The following is a 26,519-nucleotide window of genomic DNA, read 5'->3' on the forward strand; positions in this document are numbered from 1 at the left end:
TTTCCTTCCTGGATTCTTGTTTTCACGTAGTCTCCTCTTTCCTCAATTCTATCTTTTAGAATCCTTATTTTGGGCAGATTGGAGGATTAGTTGATTCAGAAGAAGCTCTAAGATCCAGCTGAGGGACTGCTTTCTAAATGAAGCTATGATCTGATTTTTTAACTGAAAGTATTCATGAGTAGATAGTGCTTATGTATCTAATGAGTGTGATCAACTGATAGGAGAGTGAAATGCTTTTCCACTCAGTTATGGTCCTTTTTCTGTGAAAAATAGAACTTTATTAAATAGCTAAGTGTGATGTTTTACTATTGGCATAAGCATGATTTAAATGGATAATATGTAACATAAAGCAAAAAAGAGAAATATAAAAAGGTACAGTTGGGCAGCTCACTGGTTAACTACTGTCAATCTCTATCTCAGTCAGTTAGTAAGCATTTATTAAGTGCCTATTCTGCTAAGTACTGAAGAAATAAAAAGGAAAAAAAAATAGTACTTGCTCTCATGGAACTCACAGACTAATGGAGAATACAACATTCAAACCATTTTATACAAATTGGATCAATACTGGATAAATTGGGGCAGTTTCAGAGCTGCAGCTGGGACTTGAAGGAAGCCAGGGAAGCCATGAGACAGAATTGAAGAAGTAAAGAGTTCTATTCATGTGGTATTAGTTGGGAAAAATGCTTGAAGATAGTAGATGGAGTGTTTTATGTGATGGACAGGAAGAAAACCCATGGCACTGTATAACAGTATGTGGAGGGGAATAAGATATAAAAAGACTGGAAAGGTAGGAAGGGCTTTAAAATTAAGTAAACGAATTTGTATTTGATCCTGAAGTAGAGGGCACCATTGAATTATAGATATTGCTGTGATTCAGATGGGGGGGCAGTGATAAAAGGCTGCTTGTTATGAGAATCTAAATGTCTTCAAGCTTATATCTAAGAGTAAAAATACGTCCAATTTATGAGTGCCTATCCCATTGTACTTAAAGACTTCAGTAATTTCAACAGGGACCAAATCCTCTTTAACCTTTTTTTTTTTTTTTTCTGTTATTGGCTTTATTCAGTGAGTTATAAATACATGGGTGATATAATGGAAACATTTTTCTCTCTCTATCCCCAAGAATAAGAATTCTTCTATATTCTTCTAGATTCTTCTAGTTCTAACTTTTCTTAAGCATATCATAGTACCTGTTGTATACTTAGCTTCTTCAAGGGACTTGGACTAGAAAATCTCCAGGGTCCCTTCCAAATCTTTCAGCTTATGATCTTAAGAAAGTTCTAGTTATTGTTTATAATTTGGAGTACTGACTGCCATTTTGTAAGTGTAGGTTTGTACAATATCTTGTATATGAAGCTGGATATCATATATATACCCTTACTATAAAGTAAAGGAGTTATGTGAAAATTTTTTGTTTTTAATCTCCAGTTCTTTACACGGTTATATTTGTACACAAAGGTTGTACCTGATTAAAAAGTCCTTCTTTTATTTGCTACTCTGTTGATCTTATTAGTTTAAAAGAGAGAGCTAAACTTTTAGACTTGCTGTAAATTACATGTGGACTTTTGTATTAGCAATTAGTGATTAATTTCTACTCCTATTTTTATCATTGTAATAATTCTATTTTTATTGAAAGCATAATTGACTAGAATAATATGCTATATTCATTTTGATTCAATTATTAGATGTCTACTATATTCCAGGATCTATAACTACAAAGACAAAAGCAAAAAAAGACCCTGCCCTCAAGTAATTTACATTCCAGTAGAGGCAGCAACATATATATGTAGGTAGAAATGCTTGTTTTATTTTTTAAGTTCAGAATAAAATAAATAAAATTAAAGAAAATCAGATATGAATGGAACATAATGAAAAGATCCCAGATCTGGGATTCTGTAGACTTAATTTTTATCTTAATTTTGCCATCAACTATTTTTGTAATTTTGGGCAAGTCACTTAAGAATAATTTTCATGTTAATTTGTCTGTTCATTTTCAAAATATGTATTAAATACTTGCTATGTGTAATATGCCGTGAGGTACTTGGGTAATAAAAAAAAAAGATGTGTAACATTATCATAAAAGAATTCATAATATAATTGCTTACATGAACCTCACCTTCAAGTTAAGGGATTAGAACCATAGAATTTCTTAGGAGGCAGCGTTTGGTTCAGTGAAAAGAGCCTTGGTTTTGGTATTCATATTATCCCACTTCTGATACTTATTTTTTACATAAACTTAATCAAGTCATTTGTCACTTAATCTCTCTGGGCCTTAGTTTCCTCATCTAAAATAAGACTTGGGCTAAGTGACCTTGGAAATCTCTTCTAGCTTTGGATCAATAATTTCAAATCCCTTTTCAACTCTAAAATTCATTGATTCTAGCTGTGACACAGAATATCTTCTGATATCCTCAGTATAAAGATTGACTGACAACGAATCCCCAGTGGTATGCACAAATTTCTTAGAAACTAGTGCATGCATTTTTTTAAAATGAATGCTTTGTTTAATAAAATATGTTTGAAAGTGGATAGCCACAGACTAATCAGGATTTCCTCTCTTTATGAAGACTTTGAGAAGTGGCTCTCTTAGCAAAGCAAAGAGCCATTGAAAGGATTGGGAAAGTTTGAATGTTGTTTGGCTGGTGAGGAGGCAATGATGTGTAATCATCATAAGGCACATACGCATTAATAGTCTGGCACTCCAATAGTTGATACACAGATGGCTGTCTATTTTCCTTTTTTTTTTAATGTGACATATATTCACACATAATGATCATGTGGTAAGTGTAATTGATGGAATACAGATTATACTGCTGTTGTCAATGAAGAGTCAAAGTTGTTTGCTTTTTTTTTTTTTTTTTTTTTTTTAAAGCAAAAGAACTCAGCTGGAATCTGCCTAATTTTCACTGGAGTGTGTAAGACCATAAATACACATAGAGCTTCAACTGGTTCACACATCCTTTGCCTGAGTGCCACTCCTAGCCACCTATATTTTCATACTTGGTGATTTGTTCTTTTTCATATACTGATTAGTTTATAGCAGAGTTGTTCTAATTTGCATTGATGAGGGAGACGTTGAGAATTATTACACATAAAGAGAGCAAACGCAGTCAGAAAGTAGTAGTGATTGACCACGTGAAGGGAGATGGATCTAGGCAGAGACACATGGCCAAAGCCAGACTTTGCTTCATTACTAGCTCACACTGTGGTCTGGAGTAGATCACAGCAACTCCCCGTGACTTTATTTCTAATCTCAGAATGCTGGCATTTCACAGGGAGCTGTCATTTGGATTGTGTAACAAATATGACAAATTATAATATGGCCAGTTTCCAATTTCTATCCATGGAATACCTATCTTGTAGAAAAATTTCAGACAAGCACCCTTTCCTCAATCCTATCCAGATGGTATGTGTTTAGGAAATTCAGAAAATCTTAATACTAAATTAATCAAAGCAGTAAATTTGATGCAAAAATTCTTGCACAGCCATCATCTGTGTCACTGTAACCCTCCATTTCCATAGATAATTAGGGCAGGACGAAAGCCTTTTCTTTTGCCTTTAACCTCCTACTCTTCCCTCTTTCCCCCCATTCTTGGAATGCTATATTAATTTGCATACTTATAATGCCGTACATGATACAGCCAGGTGGATTAGTAAGCTGGGCCTGGAGTCAGGAATACCTAAATTCAAATCTAACCTCAGACATTTATTAGCTGTATAATCCCAGACAAGTCATTTAATCTCTTTTTTGCCTTAATACACCAGAGAAGGAAATTACTCTAATATCTTTTTTGGGAAAACCCTATAGATAGGGTGGTCCAGAGAGTCACAATTGGACATGACTGAATTGACTGAATCAACAACAATGTAGTACTCTGTATGTTGGTATAGGATCAGTATTCCACTTTTGTAAAAATTGTGAAAAATGAAAGTTATGGGCACTAAATATATCAATGTATATCTATTGATCCATATATACACTGGGCTCTGTGAGAGAAACAAAAGAAATCTGCAGACTTCTTAGGGAGAATGTTTATTATTGTTGCATTTCTTATCCTTAGGTTTTGAAGTCAAATTGTGAAAAAATTAGATTACAGGGCCTATATAAAATATCTAAACTCTATTTATATAACAAATGGGCAGAGACATTCAAAAATGAATGAAATGATTTGGGAATAGAATGAGGCGTCATCCAACATGAATATGATGATGATTATTATTTTTCCTATAAATACCAGGTAAGTTATAATACAGTATATACCCGGCTCACTTATTTTATAGATAACTTGTCAGGATTTAAAGAAATGAAATGCATGGAAGAAGAGAGAGGAGATTTTATTGAGTTTTTATTGAGGAGTTAGAAGACATAATTGGATTTAGAATCAGAATTGTGTATTTTACTTACTAAGATATAGAGTAACAAATGTTCTCTGGTAATTTGTAGCAAAAAGGAAGTCTCATTTTTCTATTAGATAAATTTCGAAATTAGTGTAGTAGGAGAAACTGAATCATTTACTAAAGATGGAAAGCTTAACTTGACATTTTTAGGACATAGAGTTTACACCTCAGACTGACATGTCACAGAGATGTAGTAAGATTTAATTGTTACTAAATGATAAAATTAATTTAAAGGGTATCCTTGACTTCCCTTATCTTTAGCTAAAACATTTCCTAATGTTTTAGCTAAGTAGAATTTACCTTCAAATAAAAATTGAAGGATTGTGGTAGAGATTAAAAAAGAACGTTCTTATAAATCTCTTAATATATTAAAAGCTCCTTAATAGAGCTTTTCTGCTGATCTCTGATCCAACATTTGTGAATTTGTCACACTTAAAAAACTGCAAAACCCTTAGATCAATCAACCAACCTATCTACATTTATTGTTTACTGTGTGTTAAGTCTGAGGATAAAAAGAAAGACACAACATAGTCTGTTCTCTCTAGAAGCACACCTTTTAATGGATGACATAACATGTAAATAACCAGGTACATACACAATTAATATCCAAGGTAGTTAGAAGATAATCTTGAGAGGAGGGAAGATATTAGCATTTGTTTTATCAATTCAGGTTAGGCTTCTTATTTTTTTAGAAGCCCTTTGGCACTATGCAAAGAGCCCTGGGTAGGAGCCAGAGCACCTTGGTTCAAATCCTGTCTCTCTCCCTTAAAGCTTGTGTTTAACCTTTGTGGTCCCAAGTTTCCTCTTCTGTTAAATGAGTTTAGAGTAGAAGATCATCATGATTCCTTTTCATTCTTTACCTACTGTCTTGTGTTTTCCGTGGTTTAAAATTTTAAGACTTCATGACCATTTTATAAACCAATGAAGGCATTTTGCTGATGTTAAGATTTCCAAAATTTATTTACAAAGCCTCTACAATATGAAGTTTTTTTTCCTCTTTTATATCCTAAGGGATAGCAGCAAAGAAACCCAAACTCAGCTCAAAATGGAGACCAACTTCTCAGGATCTGCAGCTCAGGAAAGACTCCAGGTTTCTATCACCAGGAGAGACTGGCTCCTTCAAGAGAAGCAGCAGTTGCAGGTAAAGGGATGATAAAGTTGTAAGAAAAAAATGGAGTATTGGTAAAGTGATTTTGCAGCCATTTGAGGCAAATGGGATAAATTGGAAATCTTTTCTTTACTTCAATGTAGCAATTAGAGCTTTGGCTGGAATCCATTAAGATTCTCTAAGCAGCGATTGGTAGGGGAGTGTCACAGGGGCTGTATGAATCTCATTACAAATGAGAGGCTGAAAACAGTGGCTTTTGTGCATATTTTTTTTGACATACCTCATTATCTTTTAAATGTGCACTTTGTGTTTTCCAGGCTCATTTGTCATTTTTGATCATTCTAACCTTTGAAGAGATTTTTTTTGGAAGTGAAAAAGAATTTTGCAAAACACAAGCCCATATGGAAATCTTTTGTTGTTGCATCAAACTGTGGGCAGTGGTAGACCAGGGAGATATAAACCAATGCTGGGAGAGGTAATGGAAATAATAGATAAAAACCAGTCATTGGAATGGCTCAATACAGGGAAGGGATTGCAGCTAGAAGTCAGTATGAGGCAGTAAGTCCAAGGTTAGCAATCATACAGACTTGCAGAATCTTAACTATTAGAACAGACCTTCAAGATGATGTGGTCATTGACCCATCTTCAGTATGTCCAGTAAGTAATTAACTAGTCCATCTTTTCTTCAAGACTTCTGGCTCTCCCAAATTTGAAGTCATAATAAAATAATGGGTTAAAGCCAGATAAAACATTTAAGATTTGTAGAAGTAGACATGAATTATCACAGAGTTTTTGTATTTAACCTTAAATATTACTCTAGCCATAGGGTTATGAGTTCAAAAGAACTGAGGGTAAGAATAAATATTCATTAAGCACCTACTGTGTGCCAGACACTATATAAAGTGCTTTGAAACATTATCTCAGTTGATTTTCATCATAACTTTGGGAGGAAATGGAGGTAAACAAAAGTTATATGAGTTTTCCAGGGTCCATAGCTAGTAAGTTCCTGAGTTTGGATTTAGAGTCAGGTCTTCTTGATTCTAGACCAAGCTCTCTATCTACTATACTATCAAGCTGCTTGCTGGTGGGGAGGTCACTCATGGACCAGTATGGACATCTAGAGAAATGTTGCTTTGGGGAGTAGTGTGAAGTGTTTGACCATGCTGACAGAAAGTATTTGGTCTTGGAATGAGATGATGAAGTATTCCTAAAGTGAATATAAATCCTCTAGACTGGTTCCATGGTTCCCTTGGCAAGAACTGAGTAGAGAGTGAGATACTTATATACTTAGTCCCTTTCTACTCATCTTTTCTTGCTTTGATTTGATAAATTACCATTTCTAAGCTAGGAAGGATGTCTAGTAGGACTCTTATGAATTTTTGAATGATTTTTAAAACTTGAAGTTGCTTTTGAGCTCTGATTTCTGTGTTTTTCTTTTTGTTTGGGTCTATTTTCTTTCTTTTTTAGATCAGTTCTAAGGAATTCCTGGAATGGGGGTAGCTAGGTGACCAGCCCTGAAGTCAGTAAAAATCCTGGTGTAGGATTGATGGATTATATGTAAATTATAGTTGTCAGTTCCATACCAAAAATTAAGTAACATGCTCAGTATGTGTTCAGAATGGGCAGAATTTGAACCCAGATCTTCTTGATTTTAAGACTGGCTTTTGGTTCACTAAACTATACAGCTTTTTCACTTGTCATTATTTACCTTCAGTAGGTGAAGGCAGCAAGGGGGCACAATGACTAGAGGGCTGGGCCTGGAGTCAAGAAGATTCATCTTCCTGAGTTCAAATCCAGTCTGTTTGCCTCAGTTTTCTCATATGTTAAATGAGCTAGAGAAGGAAAAAGTAAATCATTCTGGTATCTTTGCCAAGACAACCCCAAATTTCAGACATAACTGAAAAGAATGAACAAGAAAAGGTAAATAATGAGAAAGTTAATATATTAACAATATTAAAGATGGAATTTAATTTTAATGGGCCTGTTGTCAAAAGACAATGAATTTACCAGGGTGGAGACGGGGTGGATGGACTTTTGAGAAGAATTAAGGGGTTTCTTTCAGTTTAAAGTTATAGCAGTATCTTTAGTTCATCACCATAATTCCACTGGTCTCTGGAAGGGTAGAAGAAAGGGAAGAAATAGACATTTATTGAATGCTTTAGTGTTCTGAATGTTTTACTAATTTATCTCAGTTGATCCTCATGATAATCCTGGCAGGTAGGTGCTATTATAAGCATCATTTTACAGTTTGAACTCATGGGAGTGGTTGAGATCATCAAGACAGAGAATTTACACATAGAAGAGGTTGCAGGATACAGCTTTGTACCCGGAAGCATCTGGTCCAGTACCATTCACATAATAATAATATTATAACTTAATAAATAATGTTATACATAACATATATAAATTATATATAGTTATAATATGATATTATAGTATAATAATAATAAATTCTTGCTGGATTGGAAATGACAAACTACTGCAACACTTGGGAATTAGCCCTAGCCTCTCCTACCAATCCAAGTTAAATGTTGACTTACTGATTGACTGATCTCGAGGTGATCCTTTGCATTCGTTGTACTGAAAGTGAATTCCAAGGCCATAGAAATTCAATTTTTGAGGCCATGACACAGCTAGAGAACTTGCTATCAATGTCACTTTATATGATAAGAGCAATACTCTGCTTGTACTTAATAGATCAGGCAAATTAATGGCCAAATCCAGCCACATTTCAGAGCCAGGAATAGTTTTTATATTTTTAAAATTTAAATATATTTTAAATACATTTTAAATTTTTAAGTAAAATTTCATTGTACTTAAAAATGTTAAAACCTTTCTTAGCTCACAAACCCGACTGAAATAAGTCTCAGGAAGATTTGTCTCCTGTTTGTCAATAGCCATGACGTGCTTCTATGGTCTTTATTCACACACATACACTCATACACAAGTAATTCCTACATTTGGATTCAGATGGACAGAAGGGGTGGGTTTGGAGGGCCTGCTGAGTGGTATTATGTACTTCATAAGTGACTGCATTGGATAATGCTCCTTGTCCTGGCATCTCATAATTATATCCACTATGATGGAAGTAATTTGTATATTTATGACATTTTTCCAAGTCAAATTTTTGGATGCCCCCAGCAGTTATTTCATGCTTGGGGAGGACTCTTTCTCCTTATGCCAACTAATCAGAAATGTAAAGCCAGCATGATTTTTCCAGTTCAGCAAACCTCAGAAAATCTGCCTGTCTCAGAAGGAGAAGCATCAGTCACTGCTCTGGTGCATACAGTTAACTCTCATTTAAATGACTCATTATCAGTGAGCAGTTTGCTGTTAGCAGGGTTAATCTGTAAAATCTGTTCTGCCTGTCCCCTACAGAAGGAAATCGAAGGCCTCCAAGCAAGAATGTCTGTGCTAGAAGCAAAAGATCAACAATTAAGACGGGATATAGAAGAGCAAGAGAGGTTCATCCAATTTCAGGACTGTGAGCTGACTTCCCTGCTGGTCTCTGTGCCCCTGGGAGAACTGCAGGAGGTCAGGAAGGCCTTGGATGATACACTAGCCTTAGCCTATCAGATCCCATTTAATCTGGAACTCCCTGCAACTATGAAGAGGTATTTTTTTTCTTCTTTAATTATTTTCTAGTTCTTTCTTGTGCTAAGTGATGGCACCCTCCAGTTACTGAATTGTTTCATCAGCTCATTAGTACATAAACTCTTTCAAGTCAGGGCAAATAGCTCAGATGGCTAGCGCTAAGACTAAGATTTGCTCAATTTCATAGCTATTCATTCATTTAACATTTATTAAGCACTTACTACCTAAAAATCACATTTCGGTACTGGGGAAAATTCAAAGAAAGCTAATTAAAATATGATTTTCCCCTACTCTTGGAGCTTTTAGTATAGTAGACAAGGTGCCTTAGGTACAAATATACAGTAATCCATAAATATACAATAAATGTTATATAAGAATAATAATGACTAATATTTATCTAGTGCTTTAAAGTTTCCAAGTTATTTTATATATGTGGAACTCAGAAGATCCTTACAGCAGTCTTAGTGGGGTAGATGCTATTCCTGTTGTTCCCATTTTACAGACAAGGAAACTGAATCTAAGAGATGTTAAATGCCTTGATTAGGGTCACATATTTAGTTAGTTTCTGAGGGAGCATTTGAACTCAGGTCTTCCTGATTCCAGATCTAATGCTCTATCTACTATCTATGATGCCTTAATATAAAAATATATCAACAATAAAGGAAAATAGACTGTTAAACCAATTAAAAATGCGATAGTGTAAAGTAGATTTTTTTTAGAAAGTGTCAAGTAGGTGGTGCTGTGGATAGAGTACCAGACTTGGAGTCAAGAAGGCTCATCTTTAAATTAAAATCTAGCTTCAGATATTTACTAATATCTGTGAGTCTGGGCAAGTCACTTGTTTGCTTCGGTTTCCTCATCCATAAAATGAGAAGGAAATGGCAAACCACTCCAGTATCTTTGCCAAGAAAACCCCAAATGGGATCTTGAAGAATTTGACATGATTAAATAACAACAAGAAGAACATGACAAAAGCATGAACTGTACAAAGGAGCTGTATGAAGACTGAAAAAGGGTCTCAGTCAATCATTTTGCAAGTGGACATGGCTGGTCGCAAGAGGGATTAGATAAAATGTACTGATATGTCTGTTAACAATGCTGAAAGAACAATGGAATCATTGAAAAAAATGTCCCTTCTATACTTAGAGCTGTGAAAGATACAAAAGATGAGTGCCCTCCCAGAAATTATAATTCCCATAAGTGATATATAGATATATATAGATATAGATGTTAAATGGAGAACAGTTATGGAAAAAAGTATCAAAGGGAGCACCATAGAGAACATATGGTATAGAAGTTCATAATACCCTACTGATGTTATGTTAGCAGCAGCATTTTTGTATATAAAAACAAAGTACATTATTATGTTGGAGAGAAGCCTTGAATTAAAGCCACCATCTGCTATAGTAAAATTAATTAATCTACTTAGACATTATGTAATAGAAACAATTGAACTCTAAGCTAATGTACTTAAAGTTTACTTGTGAATATAACACCACTGTCCTCCAAAAAATCTCTAGCTTTTGGGAACCTTAGCTTTTCAAAAAAAATACCATTTCTGTGGGAGAAACTTTCCTTCTGCCTTCATGTTATCCCAGTTCCTCTTCAACCCCTTTCTGGGATCTTTTATGCTTGGAGCAAACTTGCTAATAGACACCTTCTTCCCTGTGACATCAAAGTCTCAGGGAAATTAAATAGGATTGGTTTCTTTGGAAAACCCACCAAACATGACTGTTAGAGACTTTGCCTCTCCCTAGAAAATATGTCACCTGTATCCTTGGACTGAGCAGCACTGTTGTGTGGGATGGAGCCCAAGATTACTTGTACCAAACTTGGAAAAGTGAAGAAAGTTTGGCACGATGTGGGTAGCAGGTGAGAAAGGCTGTCTCTTGCTGGGACATTGATCCATTTCCTATTCCTGGTGAGGGATAAACTCATTTTTACTGAAGATGCAGCCAATTCTTCTGTTTGGGTCTTAGATGTATCCTGTCCCTTTGGAGAAATAATTGTATCCTTGTCTCTTTGGAGACTATACCTCAGATTTATTCTTGCTCCCTCTTTCCCTTTTCCCCTTCCACAAGACCTTCTATGCCTCAGGTTAATTAATAAGCTTTTTTCCATTGTGTGATTTTTAAATATTCCAAATAAATGCTTAGGGCTATAGCTTTCACTGGCTAGTTTGCCTTTTTTGTGGCATCCTCAGTTACAAAAACTAGTTAGAAAGGGTTGTACAGCTAATTTATCAATAATCATTTGCCATAAACCTGTGGCCAGTGAGCTTTAAGCTGAGAGAATGGTAAAGAATGATATTCTGCTTTAATTTTATTAGGAAGAAATCTTGGCTCTCTAGGTCTTTTTGTATGTATTGTTGATTTTGAGTATTGTATTTTTTTCCTTAAATGTTTGTTTGTTTGTTTGTTTTGGTGAAGCAATTGGGTTAGGTGACTCACCCAGTTTAAGAGCTAGTAAGTATTAAATTTCTGAGGCCGATTTTGATCTCAGGTCCTCCTGATTTCAGGGCTAGTGTTACTTAGCTGCTCCTTAATGCTTATTTACAAGATTAATTTAAATTACCCACACCTCAGCAGAATCAGACTGGTTGCCCTTATTGATTGACTACTATTTATCAGGCTAAGAAGAATTAAGAAATTTTGAGCTTTGTTGTCTTGAGGATGAGGAGGAGAACTCTGAACTCAGAGTGACTCTTTTATTAGTCATTCCTGTGGCCTTGAGTAAAAAACTCCTGGATTTCGTTTCCTCATTTATAAAGTGAGGAAGTTGGATTAGATCATCTCTAATTCTCTTTCAGCTCAATAATAAATCTATGAGATTTATGTGATTGAAGTAATTTATGAAAATTTCCCACCTTGAAATGTTTAATGGAAGTGGAAATCACCTATAGAAAAATCTTCTTGTTTTAGGGAAATCCTCCACCTGCGTCCTATCAAGTGAAGTTTGCTTTGAAGAACTCTTGATAACATATTCTTTGAGCAGTAAATTGTGATATGTGGACATTATTTTTGAGAGTTATACTTTAGTCTCAAATCTAAGACTTCAAATCTTTTTTCTGAGTGATATTCTAGGCACAGATTAATAGATGTATCATCTATTTTCCATTATATTCTGGAATCTCATGGATTAAGATTTTATTTGGGGATATTTTAGATGATTATGATTTATTTTACTAGGCTTGAACCCCAACCTAGTTTCCTTAAAACATTTGTATGTTTAATTAAACTTGAATTTTATTATCAGAATAGTCAGGAACCATATGTTGAAATTGTAAAATATTTAATTGGGGCAGAATTGTAAAGAAATAGAGGAAAGAAAACATATCTCAACACTCAGTATAAATGAGTTGAACTTCATCTTTGATTCCCAACAAAGCAGCCTAAAAATAATTTTTCTGTTAGTCATGATTCCTGGAAAATGGACAAGTAGAGGCCTAAGTGAAAGAATCCTTTCTTAAAATAAGTAGGAAGTATGATATTCTGGTGTATCTCTCTACTTCATAGTATTTTTTTCCATATTTGGGGGAATGATAAGACTCAGGGGTTGTCGAATAATTCATCTTAGTTTCGAATGCCCTAATTGAAATACACATCCTGACTTTTCCTCTTTTTTCTAATCTTCCATTTATTGTCTCCATGATGTAATCACCAAGTACCATAAGTATGGCATCTGATGGGTGAATAGGATTCTGGGAGAGTATTTCAGTGAATGTTTGTTTTTTTAACAAAAAAAAATACATTTTGGGAAAGATGATCACTTTCCGTCAGATGTACTTCTATTGAAAATTTATTTCTCTGTACTATGGTGACTATAATAGTAGGCAAAAAAATGAGGATTTTTTCTGTCACAGGTATTAGCTGACTATGTAACCTAGGGGTTTAGGGCATGGTGAGAGGGTGGACAGAGATGAGAACAAATAAGAGATTAAGTAATGAAATTATTTTCTCATATTATGGAGTAGATACTTTTTAGTTTTTCTGTGACAGTTAATAATATTTACTAAATGTTCACCATATATAGAGTTATTCATGTTTAAGAGCCAGTAGTATGACTGTGAGCTATTTTGTATAAATGGGAAATATACTGGTGAGAATTCAGGATCAATACTGACAAGTCATAGGAGTGAGAGAATACATTTCTATGTCATCCTAAAGTTACCTCTAGGAACTGGAAAGAGTTAAGATCTCTCAAGTAGCTATATCATTGTAAACTTGGTTCCCTGTCTGAGAATATCCACCTTGACCTGGCAAAGTGAGTACAGGAAGGCAATGAACCAACCAGCTCAAGAACAAGATTCTGGGAAGAGTTTGGAGCTGTTGCCACAAGATCATTATTATTATTATTATCTCATAGTTTCCTCTCTTCTGAACAATGCTGAGTTGGGGGTTCTGTCTTCTAGTCTTTGTGTATTTGGGAATATTGACTATGGTCTCTTGAACATTGATGTTTTCTTGTTTTTGACCTGTCCAAGATTTGGAATGTCTGGATGACATTGAAAATGGAAAATATGAAATGGAAAAATCACGAAATATGTTCTCATAAAGATAATTTTCAAAGACTCATATGATTATAAAACATCTGCAGAAACAATGCTATAATTACTTTTTTAAACCAATAAAAGTAGTTATTCCTTGTTGTTCAGAGATATTTTATGCTGTCTATGGAGAAGTAGACTCTGATCGACTCTTCCTAGTAGCAGTGTGGAAGTTCAAAAGGAATAATATATTTCTTGCTCTGGATAAATTGTGTCTTGAGCTTGACAATAAATTTCCTAATTGCATTTGGCATTTCTGAGCCTATTATTGGTGGCAGGGTGTCTGATTGCATGAAGGACATCATTGGTGACCTTGGTATACCGAGAATCAATCCTCTGGATGTGTGAGGTATAGGCTTGGAAAACTTCACTCCTCCCTTTCTCCATTTGCTTTCCACTTAGGTATTAGAAATGAAATCAGAAGTTTTGCAATTCTAGTGATTTGTTTGGACATGCAGCTTGGAGATAAAGGAATGGGAATTGAATGTTGCCTGCTTATGACAAAGAAAGCTGCTGTTTGACCTTGGTTGCTGAGAGGGATTTTTTTTTTTCAATATGCAAAGGGCAAAGTGTTTTGTTATATAGAATCCAGTATGCATAAGCATGGTGGGTTGACAGAACAAGAGAAATAAGAAAATCCTGGGTCTGCCTACAAAATATCTCCACTTGAATTTCACCTTAAATGTATCCCAAACCAGTTGTTACCTTCCCCACCATGATGGAGTAGCTTTGGGAGAGAAAGATGATAAGATCTTAGATCTTAGACCTAGAAAATCATATTGTTCAACTTTTACATTTGAGGGAAGTAAATCATCTTGCCCAAAGTCACAAAGCTATAAGTATAAGAGATAGCATTTGAATTTAGGTTATCTGATTTCAAGAGCCAATGCTCCTTCTACTGGACCAATATATGGAGTACAAAGTATTAAGAAAGACTGAAAAAATTAATTTTTTTTCCTAAGTCTACCCAGGTAGTCTTTTTTTATTAATTTTATAATTATAACATTTTTTGACAGTACATATGTATAGGTAATTTTTTACAACATTATTCCTTTTACTCCTTCTGTTCCAAATTTTTCCCTCCTTCCCTCCACCCCCTCCCCTAGATGGCAGGCATTCCCATACATATTAAATATCTTATAGTATATCCTAGGTACAACATATATGTGCAGAACCGAATTTTGTTGTTGCTGTTGTTGCAAAGAAAGAATTGGATTCGGAAGGTAAAAATAACCTGGGGAGAAAAACAAAAATAATGCTAACAGTTTATACTCATTTCCCAGTGTTCCTTCTCTGGGTGTAGCTGATTCTGTCCATCATTGATCAATTGGAATTGGATTAGCTCTTCTCTATGTTGAAGATATCCACTTCCATCAGAATACATCCTCATATAGTATTGTTGTTGAAGTGTGTAATGATCTCGTAGTTCTGCTCATTTCACTCAGCATCAGTTGATGTAAGTCTCTCCAACCCTTTCTGTATTCCTCCTGTTAGTCATTTCTTACAGAACAATAATATTCCATAATATTCATATACCATAATTTACCCAACCATTCTCCGATTGATGGATATCCGTTCATTTTCTAGTTTCTAGCCACTAGAAAGTGGCTGCCACAAACATTTTGGTATATTCAGGTCCCTTTCCCTTCTTTAGTATTTCTTTGGGATATAAGCCCAGTAGTAGCACTGCTGGGTCAAAGGGTATGCATAGTTTGATGACTTTTTTGGGCATAATTCCAGATTGCTTTCCAGAATGGTTGGATTCTTTCACAACTTCACCAACAATGCATCAGTGTCCCAGTTTTCCCACATTCCCTCCAACATTCATCATTATTTGTTCCTGTCATCTTAGCCAATCTGACAGGTGTGTAATGATATCTCAGAGTTGTCTTAATTTGCATTTCTCTGATCAGTAGAGATTTGGAATACTCTTTCATATGAGTGGAAATAGTTTCAATTTCATCATCTGAAAATTGTCTGTTCAAATCCTTTGACCTTTTATCAATTGGAGAATGGCTTGGTTTCTTATAAATTAGAGTCAATTCTCTGTATATTTTGGAGATGAGGCCTTTATCAGAACCTTTAACTGTAAAAATGTTTCCCAATTTGTTACTTCTCTTCTAATCTTGTTTGCATTAGTTTTGTTTGTGCAGAAACTTTTTAATTTGGTGTAATCAAAATGTTCTATTTTGTGATCAATAATGGTCTCTAGTTCTTCCTTGGACACAAACTCCTTCCTCTTCCACAAGTCTGAGAGGTAAACCATCCCATGTTCCTCCAATTTATTTATGATTTCGTTCTTTATGCCTAAATCTTGGACCCATTTTGATCTTATCTTAGTATGTGGTGTTAAATGTGGGTCCATGCCTAGTTTCTGCCATACTAATTTCCAGTTTTCCCAGCAGTTTTTGTCAAATAATGAATTCTTATCTCAAAAGTTTGGGTTTGTCAAACACTAGATTGCTATTTTTATTCACTATCTTGCCCTTTGAACCTAACCTATTCCACTGATCATCTAGTCTATTTCTTAGCCAATACCAAATGGTTTTGGTGACTGCTGCTTTATAATATAGCTCTACATCAGGTACACCTAGGCCACCTTCATTTGATTTTTTTTTTTTTTTTCATTACTTCCCTTGAAATTCTCGATCTTTGGTTCTTCCATATGAATTTTTTTCTAGGCCATTAAAATAGTTTCTTGGGAGTCTGATTGGTATAGCACTAAATAAATAGATTAGTTTAGGGAGTATTGTCATCTTGATTATATTCACTCGCCCTATCCAAGAGCACTTAATGTCTTTCCAATTATTATTATTATTTTTTTTAATTTTTTTATTTTATTTTATAATTATAACATTTTTTGACAGTACATATGCATGGGTAATTTTTTACAACATTATCCCTTGCACTTACTTCTATTCAGATTTTTTCCCTTCCTCCCCCAACCCCCTCCCCCAGATGGCAGGCAGTCCTATATATGTTAAATATATTACAGTATAATTTAGATACAATATATGTGTGTAGAACCGAATTTTTTGTTGCACAGGAAGAATTGGATTCAGAAGGTAAAAATAACAGTTTACATTCATTTCCCAGTGTTCCTTTTCTGGATGTAGCTGTTTCTGTCCATCATTAATCAATTGGAATTGGATTAGCTCTTCTCTATGTTGAAGAAATCCACTTCCATCAGCATACATCCTCATACAGTATCATTGTTGAAGTGTATAATGATCTTCTGGTTCTGCTCGTTTCACTCAGCATCAGTTGATGTAAGTCTCTCCAAGCCTCTCTGTATTTCTCCTGTTGGTCATTTCTTATAGAACAATAATATTCCATAACATTCATATACCATAGTTTACCCAACCATTCTCCAATTGATGGACATCCATTCACCTTCCAGCTTCTAGCCACTATGAAAAGGGCTGCCACAAACATTTTGGCACATACAGGACCCTTTCCCTTCTCTAGTAGTTCCTTGGGGTAAAAGCCCAGTAATAGTATGGCTGGGTCAAAGGGTATGCACATTTTGATAACTTTTTGGGCATAATTCCAGATTGCTCTCCAGAATGGTTGGATTCTTTCACAACTCCACCAACAATGCATCAGTGTCCCAGTTTTCCCACAGCCCCTCCAACATTCATCGTTATTTGTTCCTGTCATCTTAGCCAATCTGACAGGTGTGTGGTGGTATCTCAGAGTTGTCTTAATTTGCATTTCTCTGATCAATAGTGATTTGGAACACTCTTTCATATGAGTGGAAATAGTTTTAATTTCATCATCTGAAAATTGTCTGTTCATATCCTTTGACCATTTATCAATTGGAGAATGGCTTGATTTCTTATAAATTAAAGTCAATTCTCTGTATATTTTGGAGATGAGGCCTTTATCAGAACCTTTAACTGTAAAAATGTTTTCCCAATTTGTTACTTCCCTTCTAATCTTGTTTGCATTAGTTTTGTTTGTGCAGAAACTTTTTAATTTGGTGTAATCAAAATTTTCTATTTTGTGATCAATAATGGTCTCTAGTTCTCCCTTGGACACAAACTCCTTCCTCCTCCACAAGTCTGAGAGGTAAACCATCCCCTGTTCCTCCAATTTATTTATGATTTCGTTCTTTATGCCTAAATCATGGACCCATTTTGATCTAATCTTAGTATGTGGTGTTAAATGTGGGTCCATGCCTAGTTTCTGCCATACTAATTTCCAGTTTTCCCAGCAGTTTTTGTCAAATAATGAATTCTTATCCCAAAAGTTGGGATCTTTGGGTTTGTCAAAGATTAGATTGCTATTTTTATTCACTATCTTGCCCTGTGAACCTAACCTATGCCACTGATCAACTAGTCTATTTCTTAGCCAATACCAAATGGTTTTGGTGACTGTTGCTTTATAATATAGCTTTAAATCAGGTACACTTAGACCACCTTCCTCTGACTTTTTTTTCATTAGTTCCCTTGCAATTCTCGACCTTTTATTCTTCCATATGAATTTTGTTGTTATTTTTTCTAGGTCATTAAAATAGTTTCTTGGGAGTCTGATTGGTATAGCACTAAATAAATAGATTAGTTTGGGGAGTATTGTCATCTTTATTATATTCGCTCGGCCTATCCAAGAACATTGAATGTCTTTCCAATTATTTAAATCTGACTTTATTTTTGTGGCAAGTGTTTTGTAATTTTGCTCATATAATTCCTGACTCTCCTTTGGTAGATATATTCCCAAATATTTGATACTATCGACTGTTATTTTGAATGGAATTTCTCTTTGTATCTCTTGCTGTTGGATTGTGTTGGTAATGTCTAAAAATCCTGAGGATTTATGTGGATTTATTTTGTATCCTGCGACTTTGCTAAAATTCTGAATTATTTCTAATAGCTTTTTAGCAGAGTCTTTGGGGTTCTCTAAGTATACCATCATGTCATCTGCGAAAAGTGACAATTTGATTTCTTCATTTCCTACTCTAATTCCTTGGATCTCTTTCTCGGCTCTTATTGCCAAGGCTAGAGTTTCTAGTACTATATTGAATAGTAATGGTGATAGTGGGCAATCTTGTTTCACTCCTGATCTTACAGGGAAAGGTTCTAGTTTATCACCATTACATATGATGTTTACTGAAGGTTTTAAATATATGCTCCTTATTATTTTAAGGAATAGTCCATTTATTCCTATACTTTCAAGCATTTTTAGTAGGAATGGATGTTGGATTTTATCAAATGCTTTTTCTGCATCTATTGAGATGATCATATGGTTTTTATTAATTTGATTATTAATATGGTCAATTATACTAATAGTTTTCCTAATATTAAACCAGCCCTGCATTCCTGGTATAAATCCCACTTGGTCGTAGTGTATAATCCTGGGGATGATTTTCTGAAGTCTATTTGCTAATATCTTATTTAAGATTTTAGCATCAATATTCATTAAGGAAATTGGTCTATAGTTTTCTTTCTCAGTTTTCAATCTACCTGGTTTAGGTATCAGTACCATGTCTGTGTCATAGAAGGAATTTGGTAGGACTCCTTCAATCCCTATTTTTCCAAATAGTTTACATAGCATTGGAGTTAGTTGTTCTTTAAATGTTTGGTAGAATTCACCTGTAAATCCATCTGGTCCTGGGGACTTTTTCTTAGGAAGTTGGTTAATAGCTTGGTCTATTTCTTTTTCTGAGATGGGACTATTTAGACTACTTACTTCTTCCTCTGTTAATCTGGGCAAGCTATATTTTTGAAGGTATTCTTCCATTTCATTTAAGTTATCGAATTTATCGGCATAAAGTTCAGCAAAGTAGCTCCTAACTATTGTTCTAATTTCCTCTTCATTAGTGGTGAGTTCACCCTTTTCATTTTCAAGACTATCAATTTGCTTTTTCTCTTTCCTTTTTTTAATCAGGTTTACTAAGGGTTTGTCTATTTTGTTGGTTTTTTCATAAAACCAACTCTTAGTTTTATTAATTAATTCAATAGTTTTTTTACTTTCAATTTTATTAATCTCACCTTTTATTTTTTGAATTTCAAGTTTTGTGTTTGTCTGGGGGTTTTTAATTTGTTCCTTTTCTAGCAATTTTAGTTGTAAACCTAATTCGTTGGCCCTCTCTTTCTCTCTTTTATGCAGGTAGGCCTGTAGAGATATAAAACTTCCCCTAATTACTGCTTTGGCTGTATCCCACACATTTTGGTATGAAGTCTCATTATTGTCATTTTCTTGGGTGAAGTTATTAATTATGTCTATGATTTGCTGTTTTACCCAATCATTCTTTAGTATAAGATTATTTAGTTTCCAATTATTTTTTGGTCTATTTTCCCCTGGCTTTTTATTAAATGTTATTTTGATTGCATTATGGTCTGAAAAGGATGCATTTACTATTTCTGCCTTACTGCATTTGATTTTGAGGTTTTTATGCCCTAGTATATGATCAATTTTTGTATAGGTTCCATGAACTGCTGAGAAGAAAGTATATTCCTTTCTGTCTCCATTTAGCTTTCGCCAAAGATCTATCATATCAAACTTTTCTAGTATTCTATTTACCTCTTTGACTTCTTTCTTATTTATTTTGTGGTTTGATTTATCTAATTCTGATAGTGCAAGGTTGAGATCTCCCGCTATTATAGTTTTGCTATCTATTTCCTCTTGCAGTTCTCTTAATTTCTCTTTTAAGAATTTAGATGCTGCACCACTTGGTGCATACATGTTTAATATTGATACTGCTTCACTATTGATGCTTCCCTTTAGCAGGATATAATGCCCTTCCTTATCTCTTTTAATTAGATCAATTTTTGTTTTTGCTTGATCTGAGATGAGGATGGCTACTCCTGCTTTTTTGGTTTTGCCTGAAGCATAATAGATTCTGCTCCACCCTTTTACTTTTAGTTTGAATGTCTCATCCTGTTTCAGGTGTGTTTCCTGTAAACAACATATAGTAGGATTCTGACTTTTAATCCAGTCTGCTAACTGCTTCCTCTTTATGAGGCAGTTTGCCCCATTCACATTTATGGTTAGAAGGACTAATTCTATATTGCTTGCCATCCTATTAACCCCTGCTTATGCTTTTCCCCTTTCCTTCCCTTTTACCCTCCTATCCAGTATTAAACTGGTAAACACCACTTGCTTTTCACAGCCCTCCCTTTTTAGGATCCCTCCCCCTCCTTAAAGATCCTCCCCTTATTTTACCCCTTTTCCTCGAAATTACTGTATTCCCTTCCCCTTAGCTTACTCCTTCCCTTTCACTTTTCAATGAAGTGGAAGAAGTTTCACCATAAATCGAATATGTCTATTGATACACGCTATGTTCATCTCCCTCCTTTCTTTCTCTCAGATATAATAGGTTACCTTTGCCTCTTCATGAGATGTAGTACCACCACTTTATACTTTTTTATGATATATTCTCCTTTCTACCTCTAGTTTCTAAGACAAATTGTACATATGTTCTTTACATATTTTTTTGACATAAGTATAGTTCTCAAGATTTCTTTTTACCTTTTTTAGAAGTCTCTTGAGTTCTGTATTTGAAGATCAAACCTCTTATGTAGGTCTGGTTTTTTCATCAAAAATAGATGGAATTCATTTATTTCGTTAAATGTCCATCTTCTTCCCTGGAAAACGATGCTCATTCTTGCTGGGTAAGTTATTCTTGGCTGTATACCAAGTTCCTTAGCCTTTCGGAATATCATGTTCCAGGCCCTGCGTTCTTTTAATGTGGATGCTGCTAGATCCTGTGTTATCCTTATTGTGGATCCTCCATATCTGAATTGTTTTTTTCTAGCAGCTTCCAATATCTTTTCCTTTGTCTGATGGTTCTTGAACTTGGCCACTATATTTCTTGGCGTTTTGATTTTAGGGTCCCTTTCAGTAGGTGATTGATGATGGATCTGTTTTCCAGGTCTGTTGTCTTTTTAATAAGGTGCCTGACATTCTTTTCAATTGTTTCGTTTTTCTGGTTTTGCTTGACTACTTCTTGGTTTCTCCTTGAGTCATTCATTTCTACTTTTTCGAGTCTAATTTTCAATGATATATTTTCTTCACTCACTTTTTTATATCTTTTTATAATTGTCCAATTAAGTTTTTAAGTGAGTTTTTTTCTTCTATGGAGTTTTTTTTTTTTCATTTCATCCATTTTATTTTTTAGAGAGCTGTTTTCTTTTTCCAACTCACTAATTTTATTTCTCAATGATTTGTTTTCTTTATCCACTCTGTCTTTAAATGCCTGGGATGACTTCTCCATATTCTCTTGGCAAGCTTCCCTTTCCTTTTCCCATTTCTCTTCTAGCTCTCTTGTGAGAGCCTTTTTGATTTCCTCTATGAGCGTCTTATGTATTGAGGAGCAGATCATATCTCCCTTAGAGGATTCCTCTGGAGACAATCTGCTTTTAGTCTCCTCATTGTTTGAAGTCTGCTCTCTCTCCATACAGAAGCTGTCAATGGTTAGAGCCCTTTTAAATTTTTTTGTCAGAGCGGGAATAGAAGAAAACAAATTTACAAGAGAAACAATTGGTCTGTTTCTGGGCGGGGGATGGGGCTGGATGGTATTACTAGGCTTTCTCTACAGACTGCGGCAGATAGCAGTGAGGCACTAGCAGGACAGTGATGGCTGCCCAGCGTCTGCGCTCTGAGGCTCTAAGAACAGGCTGAGTCACTCTGGGTAGGGGTGGGGTGGCCGGGTCCCAAGAGACACTAGCTTTCCAGGGTTTTATTCTTCACCTCCAGTATTTACACCTTCTCTGCTCCTCCTGGCTTGCTGCCAAGATGGAACATCCACACTGGGGTAAAAGTCTTTTCACAGAAATGGAAGAGATTGCCCCCCTCCCCCCTCTGGTCTGAGCAGTCTAAGCTTCCTGCTTTGCTCTCTCTGCTTGCCCTCAGTCTGTGCCCAGTCTGTTAGTCCCCTCTACTGAGCAAACACAGACCTTTTCTGATGAATTTCAAGGATGTCTTCTGTTGGTGATTATTTGTGGGTTTCTTTTCCGGTCAAGCATTAATTCCCAAGGCTTGTCATGAAGTAAGTCCTGAGAGAAAATATGGAACTTAAGCAGCTGTGTGCCTCCTTACTGCCATATTGGTCGGAAGTCTCTGAAAAAATTAAATTTAATGACTGCTTTGTAGCTGTGAGCCTGGTTCCCATCACTGGTTATGTTAATCCTACTCATTTCCTTGTCAAAGAAAGTTGGTATCTGTTCCTGTCTCACCCTATTCTCCCTTTTTAGATAGAAAAAAGGGAGATAACATTCAGTTTCAGAATCTCTTCCATGAATATGGATACTATTCATTTATGATATAGTTTGAAGCACAAAGAGGATGGTTGGGGTGTCCAACATTGCCCTCCAGTGCAGTTTTCTTGTCTTTCACTGTTAGTGGCTTATTGACTATATGTTTCTTGAAAACTATATATAAATATATTTGTGACAATGTCTAACAAATGTGTGCCTTAGAAATAATAAAGTGATTGCAATAATTACCATCATGATGATGCTCATGTGGAAGTCTGAGCATTTTCCCTTACAATCCATTTAGATTGTGCCTGGATTCTTCATTTCTCAGCTCCTAGAATTTTTCATGCTAAGCATAAAATATTCTGAAGCTCATGGAAGCATTGTTTCTGGTTGTGTACTTAGAGGAAACATGTTATATTTCCTTATGAACCACCCATACAAACTATGAATCAAACATTACCTCTGGATGCACTCTGCCTGAGCAGACATTCTATGTTTTGGGGAATAATGGTACAGAGAATTGAGTCTCATTCTGGGCAGCTGGACTATTGAGGGCAGTAGGCTGCAAAGTGGGTAACCATTGTTGTAGGTCTATTAGGTTAACTCCATGTGTACACTAGGAAGATACAGAGACTGTTTCTCACTTCCCCTGTTCATTGTCTTCACATACCACACACTTCCCTGTAGAATGAATAATCCAAAGGGCGATGTCAGGTCTTTCTTCAAATGAGATTTGAAGTAATGAAATTCAGCAGCTCACAATTGACTGAAAAAATCAATAGCCTTTCTCTTTTCCTCAGATACATATCTTATTAAAGGCAGAAGAGACGGGGAAACAATAAAGAGGGCTTTCGAGAGATGAGGCAAATCCCTAAGCACCGTAGAGAAGCCCAAGGAATATTTCTGTGTGCAGGCTGTGTGCTAGGCTTAATGTCTCATTAATAGAGCAGGATTGTGGCCTGAGGTAAACGAAATGCTACTAAACTGGGTGAAATTCAGACTCCCTCTTTAACATATTAGAAAATCTTGCATTTTGTAATTTTGTAATCCTCACTAGCTAATATTTCTCTTTTTTCTCCATTTAGATTCTTAAAAATTATTTTATAAGAGAAAAGAGCTGATAGTATTTTAAAAATAATCCAATGAAAGAGCTGGGCTTTAGTTTGCTGTAGATGCTCATACGATTTCTAGCTTTTCTGTATGTAACAAGCTTTACCTTTTTTAAACAGACCTGCTGGTTTTTTTGGATAAATATTTACACACAATTAACACAGTGTGTGGTAGGTAATAGTAAGGCAAGGGGGAAGATTGATAGGTTTTCATTGGAAAGCTTTGTTGTCTATATACTATCTAATGTGTTGGATGACAGATTGAGGATCTGTTCTTTCTTCAGCATGCATTATATATTTTTTCTTGTCTTTTATTTTTTTTTAATTAGATTTTTTAAACCAGCCAGGTGGAAGATATGTTTAATCTTCTTCCATTTGCTACCTGATATGTTGCTTTTACTTATTGGTTATTTTTCTTGATAACAACTATAGTTCTGTCACTGTTTTTGTTTTTGTTTCCTTAATGAAGTGAAGGAGGCTGTTTTAAGTATTTCAGTTTTGCCTGGAGAGATTTATTCTACAAATTGTTTTCATTTAACTGTTTCATTTCACAAGTTGTCTATTTAATTTCACCATTTCCTATTCTTATGAAACCCCCTTTTTATGCAGTCAGTGAAGGAATTTGATACAATCTTATCGTTAAATCCAAGGCAATTGACTACAAGTTCTCTTCTGACCTTTTTTTTTTCCTCATGTAGATTTAGTCCATTATAGTTAACAGTAGCCTGGAAGGCAAAAAAAATAAAAAAATAAATAAAAATCACATTTTTACATAGAGACAAAACTATTTATAAAATATACAAAATAAGCAGAATTTAAATAGAGCTGGAAATCCTCAAAGGTAAAGATGCCAGTTAATCAGCAAGTAATTAACAAAGAAGAGAATGAAGATGAAATACCTTTACCAGATCCCATAGTATAACTAACTGATACATCTATCCAAATAACAAATACTTTGTTGAAAGATCACTCTCTAAGTGAGTCACTTACACTCAGTAGGCTTTATCTTTATTGCCACCAATGTAATACCATATCATCTCTCCTTTTGTGAAAAGCAAAAATTCCTGGGCTTTCTTATCAGGTAAAGCTTTTTTCTTCCATAATCTTTCAGTCTGGGAAAATCCATATTTTTAGTATTTTGTACACCTACTATCTTCATTCCATCTCTGTCTTCCTCATCACAAGTTGAAATTCATAATATTTTGCTACTGAAAAAACATATTATATATATAATATAATTAATATTATCTATCAAATATACCAAATACATCAGAATTATAATTTTAAGAAAATTCAAGTAAAACAAGTTTCAATTCTTGATACAAACTTCTAACAATATTTTCATATTCAGAATTGCACATTTAATTTTTCTTCACTGTTGTTTACAAAAGCTTAAACACATACTAACACAAAAACCGTGAAATTAAAATAGCCTTTAATGTAATGCTGTGCAATAGAAGACGCTGTCCTACAAAATGTGATGAGCTGAAGCAAATATATACTTTAATGTCAACTATCAATCTGCCCTTTCTTTGGATAAGAGAATTTTAGTTTAAGTTGATTATAGTTATAATTATAACATAAATGATTATGACATTTCTAAACAGATTCAAAAAATTGTAGCTTATTTTGTGGATAATTAAGAATTTAGGTTAAGTGCCCAGAATTTTAAAATAGTAAATACATGATAGGAAAGGGACTAAAAGAAAAAAATATAGGTCATTAACTTCTCAGAGTGTAGATAGTATGCTGTTAATATTTAAAGATAAAAAACATTTTATTGATAAAAAGTTTTTGTAGCATTAATATCAATATTTTAAAGTATTGGTTATTTAAAACATCTTCTCTGTTTCATAGTAATATATAGTAGTATGATTCATACTATTGCTTATAATACATAATTTATAAATAAATAGAAATTTTTTCTGATGAGACATACTGTCAAAACACTTGGAATAGCACTAGAGTCCTGAGAACTTAAGGGATTTGTCTTTGGTACGACAGCTAGCATGTGCTGGAGATTGATTTGCTTTTAAGCCAAGTTATCTTTTGACATTTGTACAGAAAGACAAAAGACTTAACTCTCAAGAGTTCATGATCATGTGTGTTGAGTGGGGTGGGGACACATAGAAGAACTGTTCTCTAAGAGAGTGGTCCCAGAGTTCTCCATTATGTTGGAGGCTATCTTGGCTGCAGAACCACCTATCCTAGGACACCACGAATCAGTTTTTATGATGAGTTTCCACAGTCTTTGTGGAGAAGAAAAACTTTGCCAAAAGCATCTCAGGCTTCTCCACTAGCAGGCTGAGACAGGTAAGTGTAGGGATCATTCATCAGTCTCATGTTCCTTTCCTTCCCATCCCCAAGTACCACAGAATGAAACCAAATATCCAGTGGAGACATAATAATAACAACACATAGCACTTTAAGTTTTGCAAAGTTTATCATCCATGTTAACTCATTTATTGTTGCTTTTTCTTCTCCAAGAGGACCATGATTTCAGGAAAGTGGTACCATGGCATGCAAATGAATTGGATTGAAATAAGGGTAGATTGTACAAAGTT

General features: G+C 34.8%; 1 protein-coding gene across 1 annotated transcript in view; it reads left to right on the top strand.

Moving 5' to 3' along the window:
- Window positions 1-26,519, top strand: part of DISC1 (DISC1 scaffold protein) — a 491,977-nt gene that overhangs the window by 127,856 nt on the left and 337,602 nt on the right. The window contains exons 5-6 of the mRNA XM_074262397.1: window positions 5,410-5,539; window positions 8,885-9,120. Coding sequence (XP_074118498.1) covers window positions 5,410-5,539; window positions 8,885-9,120 — 366 coding nt within the window. The remainder of the gene's footprint in view (window positions 1-5,409; window positions 5,540-8,884; window positions 9,121-26,519) is intronic.

Source organism: Sminthopsis crassicaudata, chromosome 4 (assembly GCF_048593235.1).
Source record: "Sminthopsis crassicaudata isolate SCR6 chromosome 4, ASM4859323v1, whole genome shotgun sequence".
Taxonomy (NCBI): domain Eukaryota; kingdom Metazoa; phylum Chordata; class Mammalia; order Dasyuromorphia; family Dasyuridae; genus Sminthopsis; species Sminthopsis crassicaudata.